Source organism: Hippopotamus amphibius, chromosome 8 (genome assembly GCF_030028045.1).
Source record: "Hippopotamus amphibius kiboko isolate mHipAmp2 chromosome 8, mHipAmp2.hap2, whole genome shotgun sequence".
NCBI lineage: Eukaryota > Metazoa > Chordata > Mammalia > Artiodactyla > Hippopotamidae > Hippopotamus > Hippopotamus amphibius.
Window position 1 is genome coordinate 8,994,379 of NC_080193.1, and position 17,333 is coordinate 9,011,711.

Genomic DNA, 17,333 nt, shown 5'->3' on the forward strand with positions numbered 1-17,333 from the left:
GAGGGAAAGTGACTTGCCCAAGGCAACACAGCCAAGAAAGACACAAAGCTGGGGGCCAGGATGCTGGTCGCTTCACAGTAGACCTTAAGTCTTAATTCCTTCTGAAACCCAGAAGCAAACATTCTAAGCCCGAAGTGCAAAATCCCTTCTGGAAGGCAGCCAGTCCCCTGTCCTGCTGGGTGAAGTGGGGAGAAATCAGACTTGAAGACCTTAGAGGCTAGTGCCCAAAGCAGATGTGCAAACACAGATAAGGGAAACAGAGTTTTCACCAGACAGATTCACTCCCTGCTCAGTTTAGACATTAAAACGAACTAACTTAATTTCATGCCATATGCAAATCCTTACCAGCTGTCGGCTCTGTAATCACAGAAGACTTAATGTAATAACTAAACAAGAACAAAAACGCAGCAAATACAGGCTCTGGGCAAGTCCATTGACAGCGGGTTTTATGTTCCTGGAAACTCAGCAAGTACAGAACATTTATGGCGGACATCTGGAAGCAGCTATGTGCCCAAACGCCTGCCGTCTCTTTCACAAGATTGCCTGCAACGATAATAAATAATGGCTAAGGAGTGATCTGGCCGTTGTGTACCCTGAGCCCTCGTGGACCGTGAACATCTCCATCTCGACACCACGGCTCCTTTCCCATTGTCAAGGTTCAGCTCAGTCCAGTCATCTAGACCAAGTACTCAGAAGGAGCCAGAAGATGTCTCAGGCTCAGTGGCTTTGAGTCATCCCCCTCCCTACCTCCGGAATCAAAGAGGCAGGAAGATGGCTGCTGGGTAGGAGCAGGGCAAATGGTCTTCCAACCTGAGGACCCAGGTCCTCTGACTACCCAAGCTAGTAACCATAATAGCCAACATTTATCAAATGCTCACCGTGGGCCAAAAGCCAAGCACGCCTTCTATGCTTTATCTCAATGTTTCCCAAAGCGTGGAGGATGATTTAAGGTCATTCATTCATTTATTCATTCAACAAACATTTATTAAGCACCTATTATGTGCCAGGCACTGTGATGGAGCTCTATCAGCAAGTGAAATACACAAAAATTCCTGGCCTTGTTTAAGAAGTTTAATTTCTGGTGGGACAAACACTTTTTAAGTACAGTTACAATGTGTGTTAAGAACAAACACTTTGCACCTGTGATGTCACCAACATCATTGCCTTAGGATGAAGATCTGTGTTTACTTTATTTGTTTCTTTGTTTATGTGTTTATGGCTGCGTTGGGTCTTCATTGCTGCATGTGGGCTTTCTCTAGTTGTGGCGAGTGGGGGCTACTCTTCGTTGTGGTGCACAGGCTCCTCATCGCGGTAGCTTCTCTTGTTGCGGAGCATGGGCTCTAGGTGCGTGGGCTTCAGTAGTTGTGGCACAAGGGCTCAGTACTTGTGGTGCTCGGGCTTAGTTGCTCTGTGGCATGTGGGATCTTCCCGGATCAGGGCTCAAACTCGTGTTCCTGGGTTTATTAGCCGGTGGATTCTTAACCGCTGCGCCACCAGGGAAGTCCCAAGCTCTGTGTTTAAAAACTGATTTAAAGAAACATGTTAAGTAAATCATAAAACAAGTGATTCACAGGTGAGCTAAAAGCACGGGGTTTCATTCCCCCTACAATCCTGATATAGGTCCCACTTTACAGCTAGAGAAACTGAGGCTCAGACAGGTGGAGTCATTTGCCTGAGGTCACATAGCTAAGACATGGTAGAGTCCAGATTTGAACCCAGGTCAGTCTGCACAGCCGGTGTTTTCACCTCCAGGCTGAGCCGAGGAGATCCATGAGGTGGCCCTGTCACTCTAACACTGCTGCCAGCTGCCAAAACAGCTTGTATCTCATGAAGGGAAATCTAACAAGGGAGCGTGAAGGGCCAGCGCAGGGGGCCTCGGAGGAATCTGCTCCCTTACATTCAGCTCCAACCCCGGGGGCTAATTTGTCAGCCACATCTCCAGACAATGAATTGTTCTTAAAGAAAACGGAGACACCTTTGTCGGAGGAACTATGGAGAACCTTAAGGAAGCAAAGAATAAAAATGCTGGAAGAAGCCAGTCACAAAAGACCACATATTGTATGATTCCATTTCTAGGAAACGTCCAGAATAGAGAAATGTATACACAGAAAATAGATCACCAGGGGCTGAGGGAGGACAGTGCGGGGGCGAATGGGAGTGACTGCTAAAAGGGAAGGGGTTTCTTTGGGAGGGGAGGCGGTAAAAAGTTCTAAAATTGATTGTGGGGATGGTTTTACAACTCTAAATATACTAAAACCCATGGAATTGTATACCTTAAATGGGTGGATTGTGTGCTATGTGAATTATCTCTGACAAGCTTTTTTTTTTTTTTTTTTTTAAGTTGCCTTGGCTATGAAGTTATTCCTCCAATTCCTCCAAACCCTCCACCATGTCTCTGATTAGGGCTGCACTCATTTCACAATAATTTTTAAATACCTGAATAAGACCTTTTGATATCCCTCCAAAGCCTTCTTAGGAATTCTTATCTATGTGAAGGAGAACACTGCATATTAAAAGCTTGGCTTTCTTGGCTAGCAAGGCACCCATATTAATTTCCATGTCTCCACGTTACTATGGCAACAGGAAGCTTTCACTGAGAGCTTTTGAGGTACGTCCAGAGGGACTGCGATCTGGACCCAGGTGCTCTGCAGCCTTCTACCCAGCATCCCTCAGGCACTGACTGCCTCGCTGATGGACGCTGCAGGAGGGGCAGCCTGGAATCTGGTGAAGTCGGGAAATCTGAGGATGCAGGCAGTGGCACCTCAAGGTCCACACTCCATGCTGGCCTAGCGGCCACCCTGAGTCACCATCACCATGCGGGAAGAGGAGAGGGTGTTACTCACATCTTTTAGAAGCTGTGGCCGAAAGCAGCATCGTACGTACCAGAGCCGGTCTCCATGTCAACAGGACCATATTTTTAGGCAGGAGAAGGCAGGCTCTCTGGCCAATGAGAGTAACACGGCTGGAAAGCTTTCATTAAACAGCTGGGGAAAAAGCAGTTGGTACCTGGGAGCCCATTATTCTCATAGGTGGAGAAGCTCACACCTGCAGAAGCTCCCTGCCCAGGGGGCCTGAAGTCCAGTCCTTTGGGCTGTTGGGCAGACCTCTCGGGACTGAGGAGGGGCAGGGGCAGTGGGAGTAGGGTAGGCAGCCTCCAGGTTGACCCCCAGTGATCTTTACCTCTTGGTGAACCTTAGGTAGTCCCCTCCCATGTTGTACCAAGGTGGGTCTGTGTCATGACCCAGAGAGCTGGGCAGAAGTGACAGTGTGTGACTTCCAGAGCTAGGTCATAAAAGACATCACGCTCTTCAACCACTCACTTTGGGAGGAGATGGCCGCCATATCTTGAGGATGCTTAAGCAGCAACATACACGGAGAGGAACTGGAGCCCCTGGCCACCAGCCAGCAACAACTTCCCAGCCCTGTGAGTGAGCCACCTTGGAAACAGAGTCTCAGCCCAGTCGAGGCTTCAGTTGACCGCAGCCCAGAGTGGACATTGTGACTGCAATCTCAAGAGACACTCTGAGTCAGAACTGTCCAGCGAAACTTCTCCCAGAGTCTTGATACACACAAACTACGTAAGAAATAACAAATGTTCATCATTTTCTTAAGCTGCTAAGTTTGGGGGTTGTTACACAGCAATGGATAGCTGATACAGAACGGACCCAGATGCCCCTAGGATAGCCAGAAATTAAGAAGAAATGATGGCTTTTTACATTTCCCTCCTTGCTCCTCCCTCCCTTTCCAAAAGTACTTTTACACAAGAAAGTGATGTGTTGGTGGATAAGGAATCTAGAGACTTGGATTTGTGTCCCAGGTCCATCCTTCCCCTCTATTAGCCTCGGTTTCTCCACCCATAAAATTGAGGAGCTAAAGTGTAACCTGTCAGCTCTGAAATTGTAGGGTCCTATAGTGGTTAAAACCATAAGTTCTGAGTCAGGAGGTTGTGAAACTTGGCTCTGCCACATGCTTGCTGTGTGACTTTAGGCTAATTCCCTAACTTCTCTAAGCCTCAGTTTTACCTTCTGTAAAGTGGGTTTAAGGATATCTACTTCATGGCATCATTACAAAAATCCAATAAAAGAATACATGTAAACTACTTAGAACACAATAAGTGCTTAATGAATGGTAGCTACCACTACCAATAATAAGATAGTGTGACAGCTACAATTATTTTCACTTATAGTTAAGGTACAGAGAGATTGAGTATTTGCTTCTGGGGGCTGGGCAGGGGGGAGGTACATGGACTGACAGACTTAGAGAACTTTTGGGGGTCCCAGTAATGTTCTCTACTTCATAAGGAGTTTGCATATTACATAAGCATCTACATTTGTCAAAATTATCAATGGTAGACCTAAGATTTGTACATTTTATTGTATTTTTTTAAGTAAATATTGAGCTCTAGATGGTAATAAAAATGTTGCAGTATTAAGGGGAATTTTGGAAAATTTTATTGGTCCGGAGCAGGCCAAGGTAGGGGTGTATTTTTAAAAGTTCCCCAGGTGATTCTTTGAGAAACTCTGCCTGAGAGAAACTTCCACACATGTGCCCCCAAAATCATACAAAAATTTCACTACAGTGCTGTTTGTATTAGGGAAAGATTAGAAGCAGTTGAAATGCCCATCAACAGGTAAATAGGAAATTGCTACATATTATTTAGGAATATATACATATGAACAAAAGCAAGAGGCCATGCATGGGTATAATAAGCTTTGAATCCAAGATAGTGGTTCCCCCTGGGAGGGGGAAGTGCTCGTGATGGGGAGGGGGACGCCGTGGGGCTTTGCAGGGTACATTGGTAACACAATACAGTATTTCTTAAACCGGGTGGCAGGCACACAGGTACTCGTATTATCTATGCTTTCAGTGTGTCTGAAATATTTCTTAATTTAAAAATAGATATGTATAGAAAATCTTGTATATTTGTGCATGGGGGTTTGGGGGGGGGGGGTTGTTTGTTTATTTTGTTTTGTTTTGATCAGCTTGCGTGATCTCAGTTTTCTGACCAAGGATTGAAACCAGACCACAGCAGTGAAAGCCTGGAATCCTAATCACTAGGCCACCAGAGGATGCCCTGTGCATGGGTTTTTTCTTTTTTCTTGTTGCTGTTTATTTGTGCCTTCTATTACATCTGTAATAATCCCATCTTGCTTTTAAGAAATAAAGTCGTTGGTTAGTTAAGAAAAGAAGTTAGGTTTAATTTTTTGAAAATAAGATATATGGCTTCCCCAAATGACTTGCTCTGAGGACAACACTTACTTGCATGTCTGAAATCCATTCGATGATGAAAATCAACTCCGAAATTTAGTTTAGGACACGAGAAGCACCGTAAATCCAGAGCGCGAGCCATCAGCCCAGGGACACCTACACGGGGTCTCCAAACCCCTGTCTCTCGGGCCGGGGGAATGCCTCAGTAACTGGCCCTGACCTCACTGAGCTTGTGTGATAAGAAGGATTAACCAGCAGTCAGGGAGAAGGGCTGCTGGGACCTCTTCTTTGGCAGCAGTGTTAGGTTAGAAGAAGGAGAAACATCCAGGCAAAGGAATAAGAGGAACCCGTGAGAGAGGAGAGAGAGAACCAGTATTTTCTTTTAAATGAAGTTGAGTCATTCGGAATTTGACTCTGCCAGGAAGAAGCACTTGACCGCTGTTTCTTAAAGGTGCATAAGGGGGTTTTTTTGTTTTGTTTTGTTTGTTTTGCATAATGGACACATTTCCCAGGCAGCCACTTTCCAGGTTCTTTGTCAAGTGTCAAGGTAAGCTTTTAGAAAACTCCTCTGTGGACCACGGGGAGGCAATTTCCACCCAGTACAGAATGCTTAAGATGGAGAAAGCCCACTTTTCAATATCACTTCAGGGACCATATATTGTGCACAGCTGAATGTAGACAAAATAAAGAAAATTGAGAAGGATCTCCTGGCAAGGGGATGGAGGAAGTGATGACAGGTGAAGTACTGTCCCCTGGTGTCCACAGACAGTAGTGCAGCCATTTGCTGAGATGGTCTTTTGCGATATTTCTTCCAGTGTTCCCTACCACCATCTCCAGCACACTTGAAAAGCCTACAACAGGGATTACAATCTGGCAGCCCTCTGTAGCTGATGGGCAGACAGGCCAACTGTTTAAAAATAAAGACATTTTGCTTTAAAATCTAGACCTGACATTTCTTTGGAAAAACTAGAAAATCTGTGAACTTTTGGGCTGCACCCCAGCATAATAAATGTAAGCTAGAGCTGAGAAGCCGCTGCCCACTTTGGACAAGTGTTCTCACATTCTCCAGACTCCCCACCTCTCCCTAGTGTCTCACTTCCAGGCAGTATTTCTCATTACTGGTTCAACTTCTAGATTTGCTACCACGGTCTAAGCTCATTCAAGAGTTTACACTTGGCGTTCCAAGGAATGGAGAGGATGGTGCCTTTAAAAGCAAGTGATTACATCACCTTGTGCCTGGGAGGGGACGGAGGTCCACAAGCTCCATGATACCCCGGCTCAGCAACGGTAAGTGCCCTACTCAAGGTCATCCAGCCAGTAAGTGGAGGACCCTGCATTGAACACACACGTCCATCTGACCCCAGAGCCTCACTGCTTTCCGTTCCATCAGCCATCCCCCATAATTAGCTGGCAGAGAAGACCCTCCTCTGGGGAAGGTTTTCACAAGGGCATCACTGCTTATGCCACCTGAAGTGCAGTTCAGGGGATTCTGAGATAACAATGTTCATGGCCTTTGTGCAAAAGATAGAAACAAGAAGCCCCAGAAATAACCACCATCCTGATTGTGTTTCTTCAAAACTCCATGGTTTGTCCTGCTTCAGATATTTCTTGCTCAAGGCATCTGCTTTGTGCCTCGCTTTCTTGGCATCTGCTAAGTGCCTCGCTCCACGCCAAGGGCTGGTAGTTTGGGGAAATGGGGGCCACTTAGCAGATGTAAACAGGGAGCCCAAAGGGCAAGGACCAGAGCTGTTGGGTCCCTCACCGTGCATTGCCCCACCCCACCCCACCCCCGCCACCATGGTGTCCTTCTTGACAGCGACCTCTGGCCGGGCCCTGGATGCTCTCCTTTGCGCTCTGGGTCAGTGGCTTCCCTCAACTGGAATCAGACTGAGACCCACGAAAGGACAGTGGGGTCTCTCCCCAGTGGTTGGAGCGACCTAGCAGCTCTGAGTTTCTTCTGCAGATAACAAAGCAGCAATGACTTGGGTGTCTTTTCTGGAAATATTGCAGCAGTGGATACTTATTAAGTGTGTGTGCCAGAGGCCCTCACACAAAACCCCATGAGGAGATGCTCTCATCACACCACCCCCATCTTACAGAAAAGCAGAAGGGAGATCAGCAAGGTCAAGTCACTTGCTGAATGTAACTCAGTTCGCAAGTAGCAGAGCTGGGATTTGAAGCCAGGGCTGTATGGCTCCATCGGTGACACCCACAACTACTGCCCTGTACTGGCTCCCGGGGGCAATGTGTGTCATGGAGGAAGGGGGTCAGATCTTGGAAGAATGAGGCCTTCTGCAAATCCTAAACTTGAGGGCAAAAGTGAGGAAGGCTGTTTGTCCCCATTTTGCAGATGGAGAAACTGAGGCTCAGAGACACTTGCCCAAGATCATACAGAGCGGAGGTGACAAAGTCTCAATTTGAGCCCAGGTCTCCCTGCCTCCAGAATCTGCACTGCTAACATCCTGATGCTTAGCATTTCTGGGCACGTCCTGGATGTTTAATTTCAATATTTGTGGATTACGGTTTTTCAGCTCATGCTTCCAGGAAAAAACCTCTATCTCTCTGGGAAGCAAGAGAACCAGCCTGGCTCTTTTCCAGAGGATGCAAAGTGAAAAATCAGGAAGAAAAGAGAGAAGGTGAGAGACGGGGCGGGAGTGGGGGTAAAAGGGCGGCCCTTGGTAGCAGAGAGAGGAGGCTGAGAACGCGGAAGGTGAAGTCAGAGTAACACGGTGGACAGGTGTGAACCATCAGCATCCTCCTTTTACACCTAAGAAAACTGAGGCCCCGGCGAGGGCGAGAGGGGTGCCGGGAAGGAGGAAACCTAAGGGAAAGGCAACCAGAACCTCGAGTTTCCGGCCCGATACCCAGAACGCCCCCAAACCGCATAGGCCGGGCTTTTCCCCACCCCGGGCTCCCGCTTGTGGGCCAGGCGCCGCCCCACTCTTTGCTTATTGGCCCTTTCGGGCACGAGACCAATACAGGAGTCAGCCAATGGGAGTGGCCCACGGCGCGTCTTTCCCGGGAAAGCGGAGGCGGACGCGGGAACCCGGAAATGCGAGACGCAGACAAGTTGAGGAAGCCAATCCGCTGCGAAGAGGGTGGCCGGCCGGCCAATGGCGAGTCGCCGAGGGCGGGGCCGCGGGCCGGCGGCGGAGGTCGGGGGAGCTGGCGGCCAGCGGAGGCTGCGAGCGCTGAGACGGCAGCAGGGCCGGGCAGCGCCGCCAGGTGAGGTGGGGGCGAGTCGAGAAAGGTGCTATGGGGCTGCGAGCTCCGGGTGGGGCTCGGAAAGGGGCGACTCCTCAGGACCTCAGTCCAGTGTCCTCCCCTTTCGGGGCCTCAGTTTCCCCCTTCCTAACTAGTGAGGGCTGAGACACCCGTGCCTCCCCGGAGAACTCCAGCCCCGCCGGGGAGCCCGACCCTCACCCCATGAGAGCGCGCTCCGGGTCTTTTCACGTGTTCTCTAGCAACCAGCCGGGCTCGCTCAGAAACCTCATCAGTCAGTCCTGGGGCTTGGTCCAGTACCGGGAGCAGATGAGATCCGGTGCTTGGGCCCTGGTTGTGAATAAGATGGAGGTGAAGACCTGGGTACTCTGGACCCAGGTGCACTCGGGATGCGTTCCCGACTGCCTCGGTTTACTCCCTGTGGGTCGTCTGGGAATTGACTTACTCTGTGTTTCCCACATCTGTAAATGGGAGCCTAGGGGCAGCTTCCCTCCGTGGGGTGATGCTGGGTAAGTGAGATAAGACAGGGCTAGCTCTCAGCTCAATGCCCAGCACACCACAGTTGCCTAATAAATGCTTATTGTTAGCATGGTGTGCTTGCAGACCTGACCCCTCTACTCCCACTGCCAGCCCCAAGCACCTGTTTATTGTCACAGAAGGCAAAAGGTCACCACCCCCCCCCCTCCCCCGGCCCACAGCCTGAGTTCCCCTTGAGATGCTGACTGCCCAAACTCTAGACGGGATGCCTGCTGGGCAGGCCAGGAAAAGAAGGCCAGAGTGGGGAACAGCACTGTGGCTAATACCAGGGTGAGGGCAGGAAGAGGTGGTGGCCCAGCTGGCAATAAATCAGGCCTCCGAACAGTTGTGCTTATCAAAGAGTGAACCTCAGAACTGCCTTAGCTGTTCTGGACGTGTGTGTTGTATGTCCAGGACACGCAGTGCTTTGGAGTCAGAGACCACAGAAATTTGAGCTTCAGTGGGGAGGCTTTTGAGCCCTGGGTTCCTCAGCTCAAGGCCATCACTTGCCCACTAGGTGACTCTGGGCAAGGGCCTTCACATCTCTGAGCCTGTCTCAGCTAGAGCGTGAGGCAGCCTCAGCTCCTGTTGAAGATGGCAGGAGAGTAAGCGTGAGGCCCTTCGGGTTTAGCACAGGGTCTGGTACACAGTGTAAAGTGTTGGGCGGCGGCAGTGTTACTTTTCCCAGAGTCACACCAATCCTGGCCTTGACCCCACCCCACCCCACCCCACCCCCGTCATAGTGAGTTAACAGGCGGGGGGGGGGGGGGGGGGGGGGGGGCGCTCTGAGCCTCTGCTGAAGCCAGAAATGTGTCCTGAAGGCGTCGGTTCCCCTGCTTCACATCCTACAACTCCTGGTTCCTCGCAGACCCTGCTCTCTCCCAGGCCGCTGCGCACACGTGCGAGGGGCCCACCCCTGGGTCCAGATGACACTCATGCCGACGGTGATGGCGGTGACCCAGCCAAAATGGGTCTCAGTCTGGGGCCGCTTCCTGTGGGTGACGCTGCTGAGCATGGTGCTGGGCTCCCTGCTGGCCCTGCTGCTGCCGCTGGGGGCCCTGGAGGAGCAGTGTCTCACTGCGCTCAAAGGCTTCTACCTGCTCAAGAGCAAGCTGGAGAGGGCAGAGCCTGCCGTCACCAAGTGCACCAGCCTGTCCACAGAGCTCAGTGTCACCTCCAGGGATGCAGCACTGCTGGTGGTCAAGACCAAGGCCTCTCCAGGTAGGACTGGCCGTCTCTCCTCGTTAATCCTGTAGGTGTTTAGAGGGCCGCTGTGTCGTGTGTGCAGGGCACAGGGTCAGCCCTGTGCTCCCAGCTAGACAAGGTGAGAGGTGGCTGAGATGCGTGTGGTGATACGGATGCAAAGGGAACCGTAGGAGTACACCAGGAGGGCTCCCTGGAAGAGGGGGTACCTGAGGAGAGACCCAAGGGAAAAGGTTTGAGGGGAAAGTGTTCCAGGCAGAGACCACAGGGTAGGAGAGCCCTGGGCCCTTGAGGAACTAAAAGAAGCCCAATAGGTGTGGCTGGCGCTGGGGGTGGAAGGGCCAGCAGAAAGGGGCCAGATGTAGAGCAGGGTCCAGTGGAAAACCATTAGGTTAAAAAAACTTTTTAAAGGCCCAGGAATGAGAAGGCCCGTAGGGCCTAGCAGCAGTGGGGAGCCCTTCACAGCCAGGGCTTTAAGGTGGAGGCAGGGGAAGGGACCCGCACCTCCATAAGAAATCACCAGAAGGACTATGACCGGGGACAGATGTAAGGGAGGGCCGCCTGACAGGGACTGCGGCCATAGGGGAGCCCGGCCGATGCCCCCACGGTAGAGAATGGCTGAGGCCGAGTGGACCCTGGGCTGTAGGGGACAGACCTGTCTGCACACACAGGCACGCAGAAGAGGTTTGTACAGCATGATTGCATCGAGCCCCTTGAGGCTGTGGGGGAGACCAGCTCAGGTGATGGCTCCCCTGAACATCTGTCCCTCCCTGACCCCCGCCTCTCTGGCTCTCCTCTAGCCAGCAAGCTGGAAGCCAAAGCAGCGCTGAACCAAGCCCTGGAAATGAAACGCCAGGGCAAGCGGGACAAAGCCCACAAGCTCTTCCTGCACGCCCTCAAGATGGACCCGGGCTTCGTGGACGGACTCAACGAGTTTGGCATCTTCTCGGAAGAGGACAAGGACATCATCTGGGCAGACTACCTGTACACCAGAGCGCTGACCATTGCGCCCCAGCACGAGAAGGCGCTGGTCAACCGTGACCGCACGCTGCCGCTGGTGGAGGAGATCGACCAGCGGTACTTCAGCATCATCGACAGCAAGGTGAAGAAGGTCATGGCCATCCCCAAGGGCAACTCCGCGCTGCGCCGGGTCATGGAGGAGACGTACTACCACCACATCTACCACACGGTGGCCATCGAGGGCAACACCCTCACCCTCTCGGAGATCAGGCACATCCTGGAGACCCGCTACGCTGTGCCGGGGAAGAGCTTGGAGGAGCAGAACGAGGTCATCGGCATGCATGCGGCCATGAAGTACGTCAACACCACGCTGCTGTCGCGCGTCGGCTCCGTCAGCATTGGCGACGTGCTGGAGATCCACCGGCGGGTGCTGGGGTACGTGGACCCCGTGGAAGCCGGCCGCTTTCGCACCACGCAGGTCCTGGTGGGCCACCACGTCCCGCCCCACCCCCAGGAGGTGGAGAAGCAGATGCAGGAGTTCATCCAGTGGCTCAACTCGGAGGACGCCATGAGCCTGCACCCGGTCGAGTTCGCGGCCCTGGCCCACTATAAACTCGTCCACATCCACCCCTTCGTCGACGGCAACGGCAGGACCTCGCGGCTGCTCATGAACCTGATCCTCATGCAGGCGGGCTACCCGCCCGTCAGCGTCCGCAAGGAGCAGCGGGCCGAGTACTACCACGTGCTGGAGGACGCCAACGACGGCGACGTCAGGCCGTTCATCCGCTTCATTGCCAAGTGCACGGAGACCACCCTGGACACCTTGCTCTTCGCCACTACAGAGTACCCTGTGGCACTGCCAGAGGCCAGACCCAACCACTCTGGGTTCAAGGAGATGCTGCCTGTGAGGCCCTAACGCTGTACATCCTCCCCGGGTGGCAAGAGTTGTCCCAAGTGGGGAACAAAGTCAAAGAAACTCAGCACCTCTAGAAACCTAGTCATCTCCCAGAGCAGGAGGAGATGGGTAAGGAACTTACACATTCTTTACCTCCAAATGTTTCTTTAAAGAAGAAAACTAAATTATTAAGCCTTGTCCCTAAGATAACTTATAACTGGGCCAAGTTATTTATTTCCTTTTGAGCTGGTAAATGTGTGGCGTCAGCTGTCTGTGCTGGCGGCCCTGATCCTTGGGGTGGTCCCAACAGGCTTTGGGGGCATTCAGTGCTCCTTGTATGACCAGAACACAGGTTCTGGAGCAGAATTTGCACTAAGATGGGGAGTTGTGGGATGAGGTCTGGAGGAGTAACTCCTTCCAGCCCTTTCTGGAACTGGCTGAGAGGGTCTATGACTACCTGGGAAGTCGGCACGGTTCTAAGACACAACTGAAAGCGTTCTTTCTTCCAGGTGTTGGCTCCCCTATGAAGAGGTCAGTGTAGTGACTAACTCTTATGGTAGAGCAAATTTCTGAGACATGAAATGAACATTTTCAGTATATCTAGTTAGATACCTTGCTTCTTTTAAGGAAGATTCTTTGAGCCATAGTTTGCAAACTCCGGTACCAGAGGCTATTATTTTTCCGCACCAAGACTATTTTTCTAAGAACAGGGGCGTGCCTAGCCTGGCTTCTTTGTATTGCTGTTTCTCACATTTGCAGCAATTCAGACCAGATGTTTTAGTCTAAAGGTTCTTCTGGGTTTGTCACCCAACAATTAACTCCTGCTGCAAATCAAGCATTAGGACACGTGAGAAGACAGAGGCCAAGTCAATGCCCAACAACCACTTGTGAGGAGTTTGTAGGAACCAAGAAACACCTCTGACAGCAGCCAAGATGCACCCCTTTAATCCACTTACCTGCCCCCAGCCACTGTCCCCTCGGGGAAGCAGAACAGTTTGCCTTGGAGTGGCCTTACTTTCCTAGCAACTTGTAAAAAAAAAAAAATGAACTGTCACATGTAACACAGCCAAGCTGTCATTATGGAAGCAGAAAGACTCCTGTTCCAATCCTACCTGGCCTAGGTGCCAACACGACTGCTGCTGTTTAGCCTGAACGGCTGGAGACCACCGGCTCCCTTTTCCAGTGACCGAGCCGGTGATGTCTGACACTGTAGGCGCTCTGCTGGTGTCTGAGTGACAGTGAACATCCACCGAGTGTTGGCTGAGCGTTCGGGCCCTGATGGTAACGAGGATGCTATTCGGATGCAGTTAAGTGTTTATGCAGTCATTTAATTGTATAGTCAGCACAGAGTAGTCTTCTGAAAGATTAGTAAGTGAAAAGATGTATGAAATGTCCCCAAGTGATAAGTACGCAAACCTTGATAAAAATATTTTTGTATCTGTATGCTGCCAATAAGGTGTTTCTTACACCTTAACTCTTCTATGGTCTTTTTCCTCATAAGTACACCAAGGAAGCCTGATCGAAGTGCTTGCTTTGTACTAGAGAAGGAAATTTGCACTTTAGCTATGTGAAGGGTATTATTTTAACAAATTACTAATAAAGTATTTTGTTACATAAATGCCTGAGGCTCTGCTACCTTTTTCAAGAGATGTTCCCATCTGTCCTAAGGATGAAGGAGGGATCCTCTCAGAACTTTAGCCATATTCTTTACACTGTTCTGGGAGAAACACAGATCCAAGACAGTAATTTCAACAAGAAAACGACAGAACTGGCTGGTTATGCTGACAGGCACGTCATCAGTGATCTTGCACTAAGACTCGAGTCACTGAGATGGTTTTTCATGTATCTATTTACCACCAGTTTCTCCCCCAGGGACAACAAAAACCCACTCCTAGGTTCCTGAAAATCTATTCCTAGAACAGTCAACACCCTGCGCCTAAATCGGGTCCTGCTCAAGTCTGAGAGGTCCGCCTCTGTAAAAAGCCCCTGTGGACATTTGAGAGGATGAAGCAAGATCAGAGGGTTGGCAACCGCAAGAAAACAAAACCGTAAACAGCTAGCACCACGTGACCTGGGCTGATAAGAAAAGGCTAGTGGCCCCTTGGTCTCCGACTGACTCACAGCCTCTCACCCACGGAACGGGCCTCTGCAGGGATGTGGATGGCTGGCCATCCCAGAGAATGCAGGTTCTTCTGGCTGCTTGAATTCAAAAACACCTACAACAGGTGTTCTGGCAAAAGATAAAGATGAGGTACAGAGAACCTATCGATTAAAAACCTTATTTACAAAACAACAGGAAAGGAAATTTGCCTGGATGGTTGACAACATTAAGGTATTACTGCTAACGTTTCTAGAAATGATAAAGGCCATGGCCTTTAAGTCCTTAGAGATACGTGCTACAATATTACTGGGAGAGCACTACGAGGTCTGGGCTGTCCCTCTCAACACGGGGAGGGGAGGGAGGTGAAGAGGGGCTGCGAGCTGCAGAAGCTCGGTGACAGGCACACGGGGCTTAGTTTACTCTTCTGTCTACTGACCTGCTTCAAGTTGTTCTTTAAAAATGTTAAGCTAAAAAACAGGAAAGTTTGATGCATAAAACCTTTAGGAACAGATAAATGAGCTGATTTTCATCACACAGGAAAAGAATTCCAATCTTCTCCCCCAGAGTGTTTTTATGAAGTCAGTTTCCCTACTGAACTGGCAATGTCACGTTCAAAGCTATCAACACCTGGTAAAAGATGTGGGTAAAAAAGCTTGAAAGCTGCAAGCACCAAGCTGCTGTAAACTGAAGTTTAAAACTGAAAATATCAGCCGAAATGATTCAAATCAAAGTGACAATAGGATTTGACTTACAAAAGCTCTATTTACACATCTGTTAGGTAAAGCAAGGTACACCCATTTCAAAACACGTATCTGAATGCACATGAGTGCCTTTTGACAAGAAGTTTTTAAGAGAACTTCAGTTTAATAAACAAAGCTAAATGGGGAGAATGGAAGCTTGCACTTGACATGGTATTTAAACAAAACCAAAGGGCTGAAACTCAATATTTAGACAAAGAACACAGTTCACTAGTCACTAGGCAAAAAAAATGGTCCACAGCAGATGGTGCACAGAATTCCCATACAAATCAAATGTCACAAATATTTTGCTTTTAGGAAACAGAACAATGGGTTGACGTGTCATTTACAAATGCGTAATATAAAAACGCACAGCCCCCGTGAACAAAAGCCCATCAGATGTTTTCTATGGGATGTCCCCTGTCCCCACCCCTTTACTAAAATAGGCCATTCTGGTGAATGACTAGCATCTGCCATTTTGTCTTTTAAAAATTAAAAGAGTGACGGGCACATGTGCTGTGCAGGGTGTAAGGGAAGTGTCTTATAAAAAGGGACCAGAGCTGGCCAAAAATATTTGGACAAGTGGGTCTCAGAACGGTGTGTCTGAGTTTCACTTCTGTTTCTCACTCTTTAAGACACAAAAATATCTTAGGAAACTACACCGTGCGCCCAGCCTGTGGAGTGATCACCTTCATCCTCTTGCCCTCAATGTGAGGGAGCACTTAAAGCCTCTTTCCTTGGACACCCTCTTCCCGTCCTGCCTAAACCAGGGGAAGCATGTGGCCACAGGCTCTACACCGGGCCCTGCACTGCCAGGGCCCAGCTGGGTACCGGGCGTCTTCCTGGCCAGCATCAAGTAAGGCATTTCCCTTCTCTCACAGTCCCACTCACTTTCTCAGAAGCAACTTGGCAAAATCGGCATTGGACATCTTGGGCGCCTCGGTGGCCGCTGGGGTGGCGCCTGCCGGCGGTGGCGCAGGGCCGTTCTCAGCCTGGGCCGCGGTGGCGCTCGGGCGCTGCAGGGCGCGAGGCAGCAGAGAGAGCTGGGTCCTCCCCTTCCCCCGCCTGGAAGAGCAAATAATGCACAGGTGTTCTGAGGCAACACTTCATGACAACAAGCCAGAACCGTCTGAGATTAACCCAAAGTAAGAGGTGAAGAACAAAAAGCAAGGAGGGTAAGATGAGCCCTATTCTCCCTGACTTTCGCTAGTAGGTAAAAATCACTTTAACAGACTTTGCCTTTTCCACACTTCTGGCCAGGGCCACGCCTGTGCAACACAGTCACACACAGGTGGGTGAAACGGCTGAGACTGTACAGCCCTCACCGAGTAACCCTGTGACCCTGCTGCCTCAGCCTATGGCGGGGCAGAGAGCGTCTGTCTGGACGACAGCTGGAGCGCTCCATCAGCACGGCCAGCACAGGCTGTCAGGCTTGGAGCCTGCGGTAGGGACTCACCTGCCAAAGGGGACTTTAAAGTAATCACTGTCAAAAAAAAAAAAAAAAAACCACCCCTGTAAACCGGCGAGCGCGAGGGAGGGTCCCAGCTCCAGGCTGGCCCTCAGCGTGGCCTTGCTGCGGACACGCTGCCCCAGGAACAAGGGTGCGCGCCCCCGGCACGGCAGGCCCGGCCCTTCCTTGTGACCTCGCTGCACTGACGGGAAACTCGGTCACCGTGGTGCCTGCCAGGAGGGAGTCTGCCCCACCGAGCACACAACACTTACGCTCCGTAGATCTGCCGCGGCACCATGGTGCCCCCTGCAGCTTTCCTGGCCTCTGGCTTCTCTGGAACCTTCCTCTGAGGCGGGTTGCTGATGGCCACTTTGATGACGTTCTCTTTGATAGTCATGCCGTCCATCTTCAGGACAGCCTGAGATGCCTGGGATTCGTTTTCGTACTCCACGTAGGCCAGGCCCTGGAAGTTTGTAAAAGCCCGGGCCGGTCAGCGCTGCAGGGCCAGGACACAACCTCCTCCCTCAGGTCCAGAGGCTGGTTCAGGGCAGGTCCCCCACCCTTGGGTTCCCTTCCCCACCACCGCCATCCTCTGTCTATAGATTTGTTTCACAGCCCTAGTCTCCCTATTTCTGCAGCTGACTGTATCTTCAGGTAACTTTAAGTTCAGTGCATCTTCTGCTTGCTCCAGCCAAAGAAAGAAAGAAAGAAAGAAAGAAAGAAGACAGAGGGACCAACATAAATCTAGCAAACAGATGAGGAGGCCTGGACACAGGTGAGCCCCGATGTCCCTGCACCTTCGGGGCTGCCCTTATTTCAAATTCTTCAACTCTCGATCACCCTGGATAAAAGGGAGGCGGGTTGAGAAGTCAACCAAACTTTTTTTTTTTTTTTTGGGGTTTAGAATCAGTCTCTTTTTTTTTTAAAGCCAAACTCTTCTTAAACAACTACTCAAAACATGGTCAAAGATTTCACAAGAGGTCGAGAGGACCAGCGGGGAGGACGTGGTAAGGGGACGCCACTGCAGGGACTCGGGGAGAT

The 17,333-nt window shown here is 50.7% G+C and overlaps 2 protein-coding genes across 9 annotated transcripts in view; one reads left to right on the forward strand and one right to left on the reverse strand.

Moving 5' to 3' along the window:
- Positions 1-1,057: 1,057 nt before the first annotated feature.
- The window catches only part of SART3 (spliceosome associated factor 3, U4/U6 recycling protein), a 56,205-nt gene continuing 39,929 nt past the window's right edge, over positions 1,058-17,333 (reverse strand). For 2 of the 7 annotated variants that reach the window (XM_057744967.1, XM_057744966.1), the window contains exons 18-20: positions 16,565-16,755; positions 15,734-15,907; positions 10,129-10,358 (exon numbers count right to left, since the gene is read on the reverse strand). In XM_057744967.1, coding sequence (XP_057600950.1) covers positions 10,262-10,358; positions 15,734-15,907; positions 16,565-16,755 — 462 coding nt within the window. In that variant the 3' untranslated portion in view covers positions 10,129-10,261. Of the gene's footprint in view, positions 1,525-8,631; positions 8,761-10,128; positions 10,359-13,573; positions 13,722-14,949; positions 15,908-16,564; positions 16,756-17,333 lie in introns of those variants that run through there. The other 5 variants (XM_057744971.1, XM_057744970.1, XR_009055061.1 and 2 more) reach the window with 4 other exon arrangements.
- FICD (FIC domain protein adenylyltransferase) lies at positions 8,353-12,559 on the forward strand. Of its 2 annotated transcripts, none has more exons than XM_057744973.1 (3): positions 8,353-8,433; positions 9,815-10,167; positions 10,954-12,559. In XM_057744973.1, exons 2-3 carry the CDS (start codon positions 9,914-9,916, stop codon positions 12,023-12,025), a joined length of 1,326 nt encoding a protein of 441 aa, XP_057600956.1. In that variant the 5' UTR covers positions 8,353-8,433; positions 9,815-9,913; the 3' UTR covers positions 12,026-12,559. The 2 variants fall into 2 exon arrangements, with proteins under 2 accessions (XP_057600956.1, XP_057600955.1); XM_057744972.1 differs by having other exon boundaries at positions 8,359-8,433; positions 10,950-12,559.

What these genes read in the sequence shown, in the direction of transcription:
- FICD (XM_057744972.1), top strand. Translation starts at nt 9,873, where the DNA reads ATGACACTCATGCCGACGGTGATGGCGGTGACCCAGCCAAAATGGGTC. An exon ending in CAAGACCAAGGCCTCTCCAG is followed by an intron (nt 10,168 to 10,949) that starts GTAGGACTGGCC and finishes GCTCTCCTCTAG; the next exon opens with CCAGCAAGCTGGAAGCCAAA.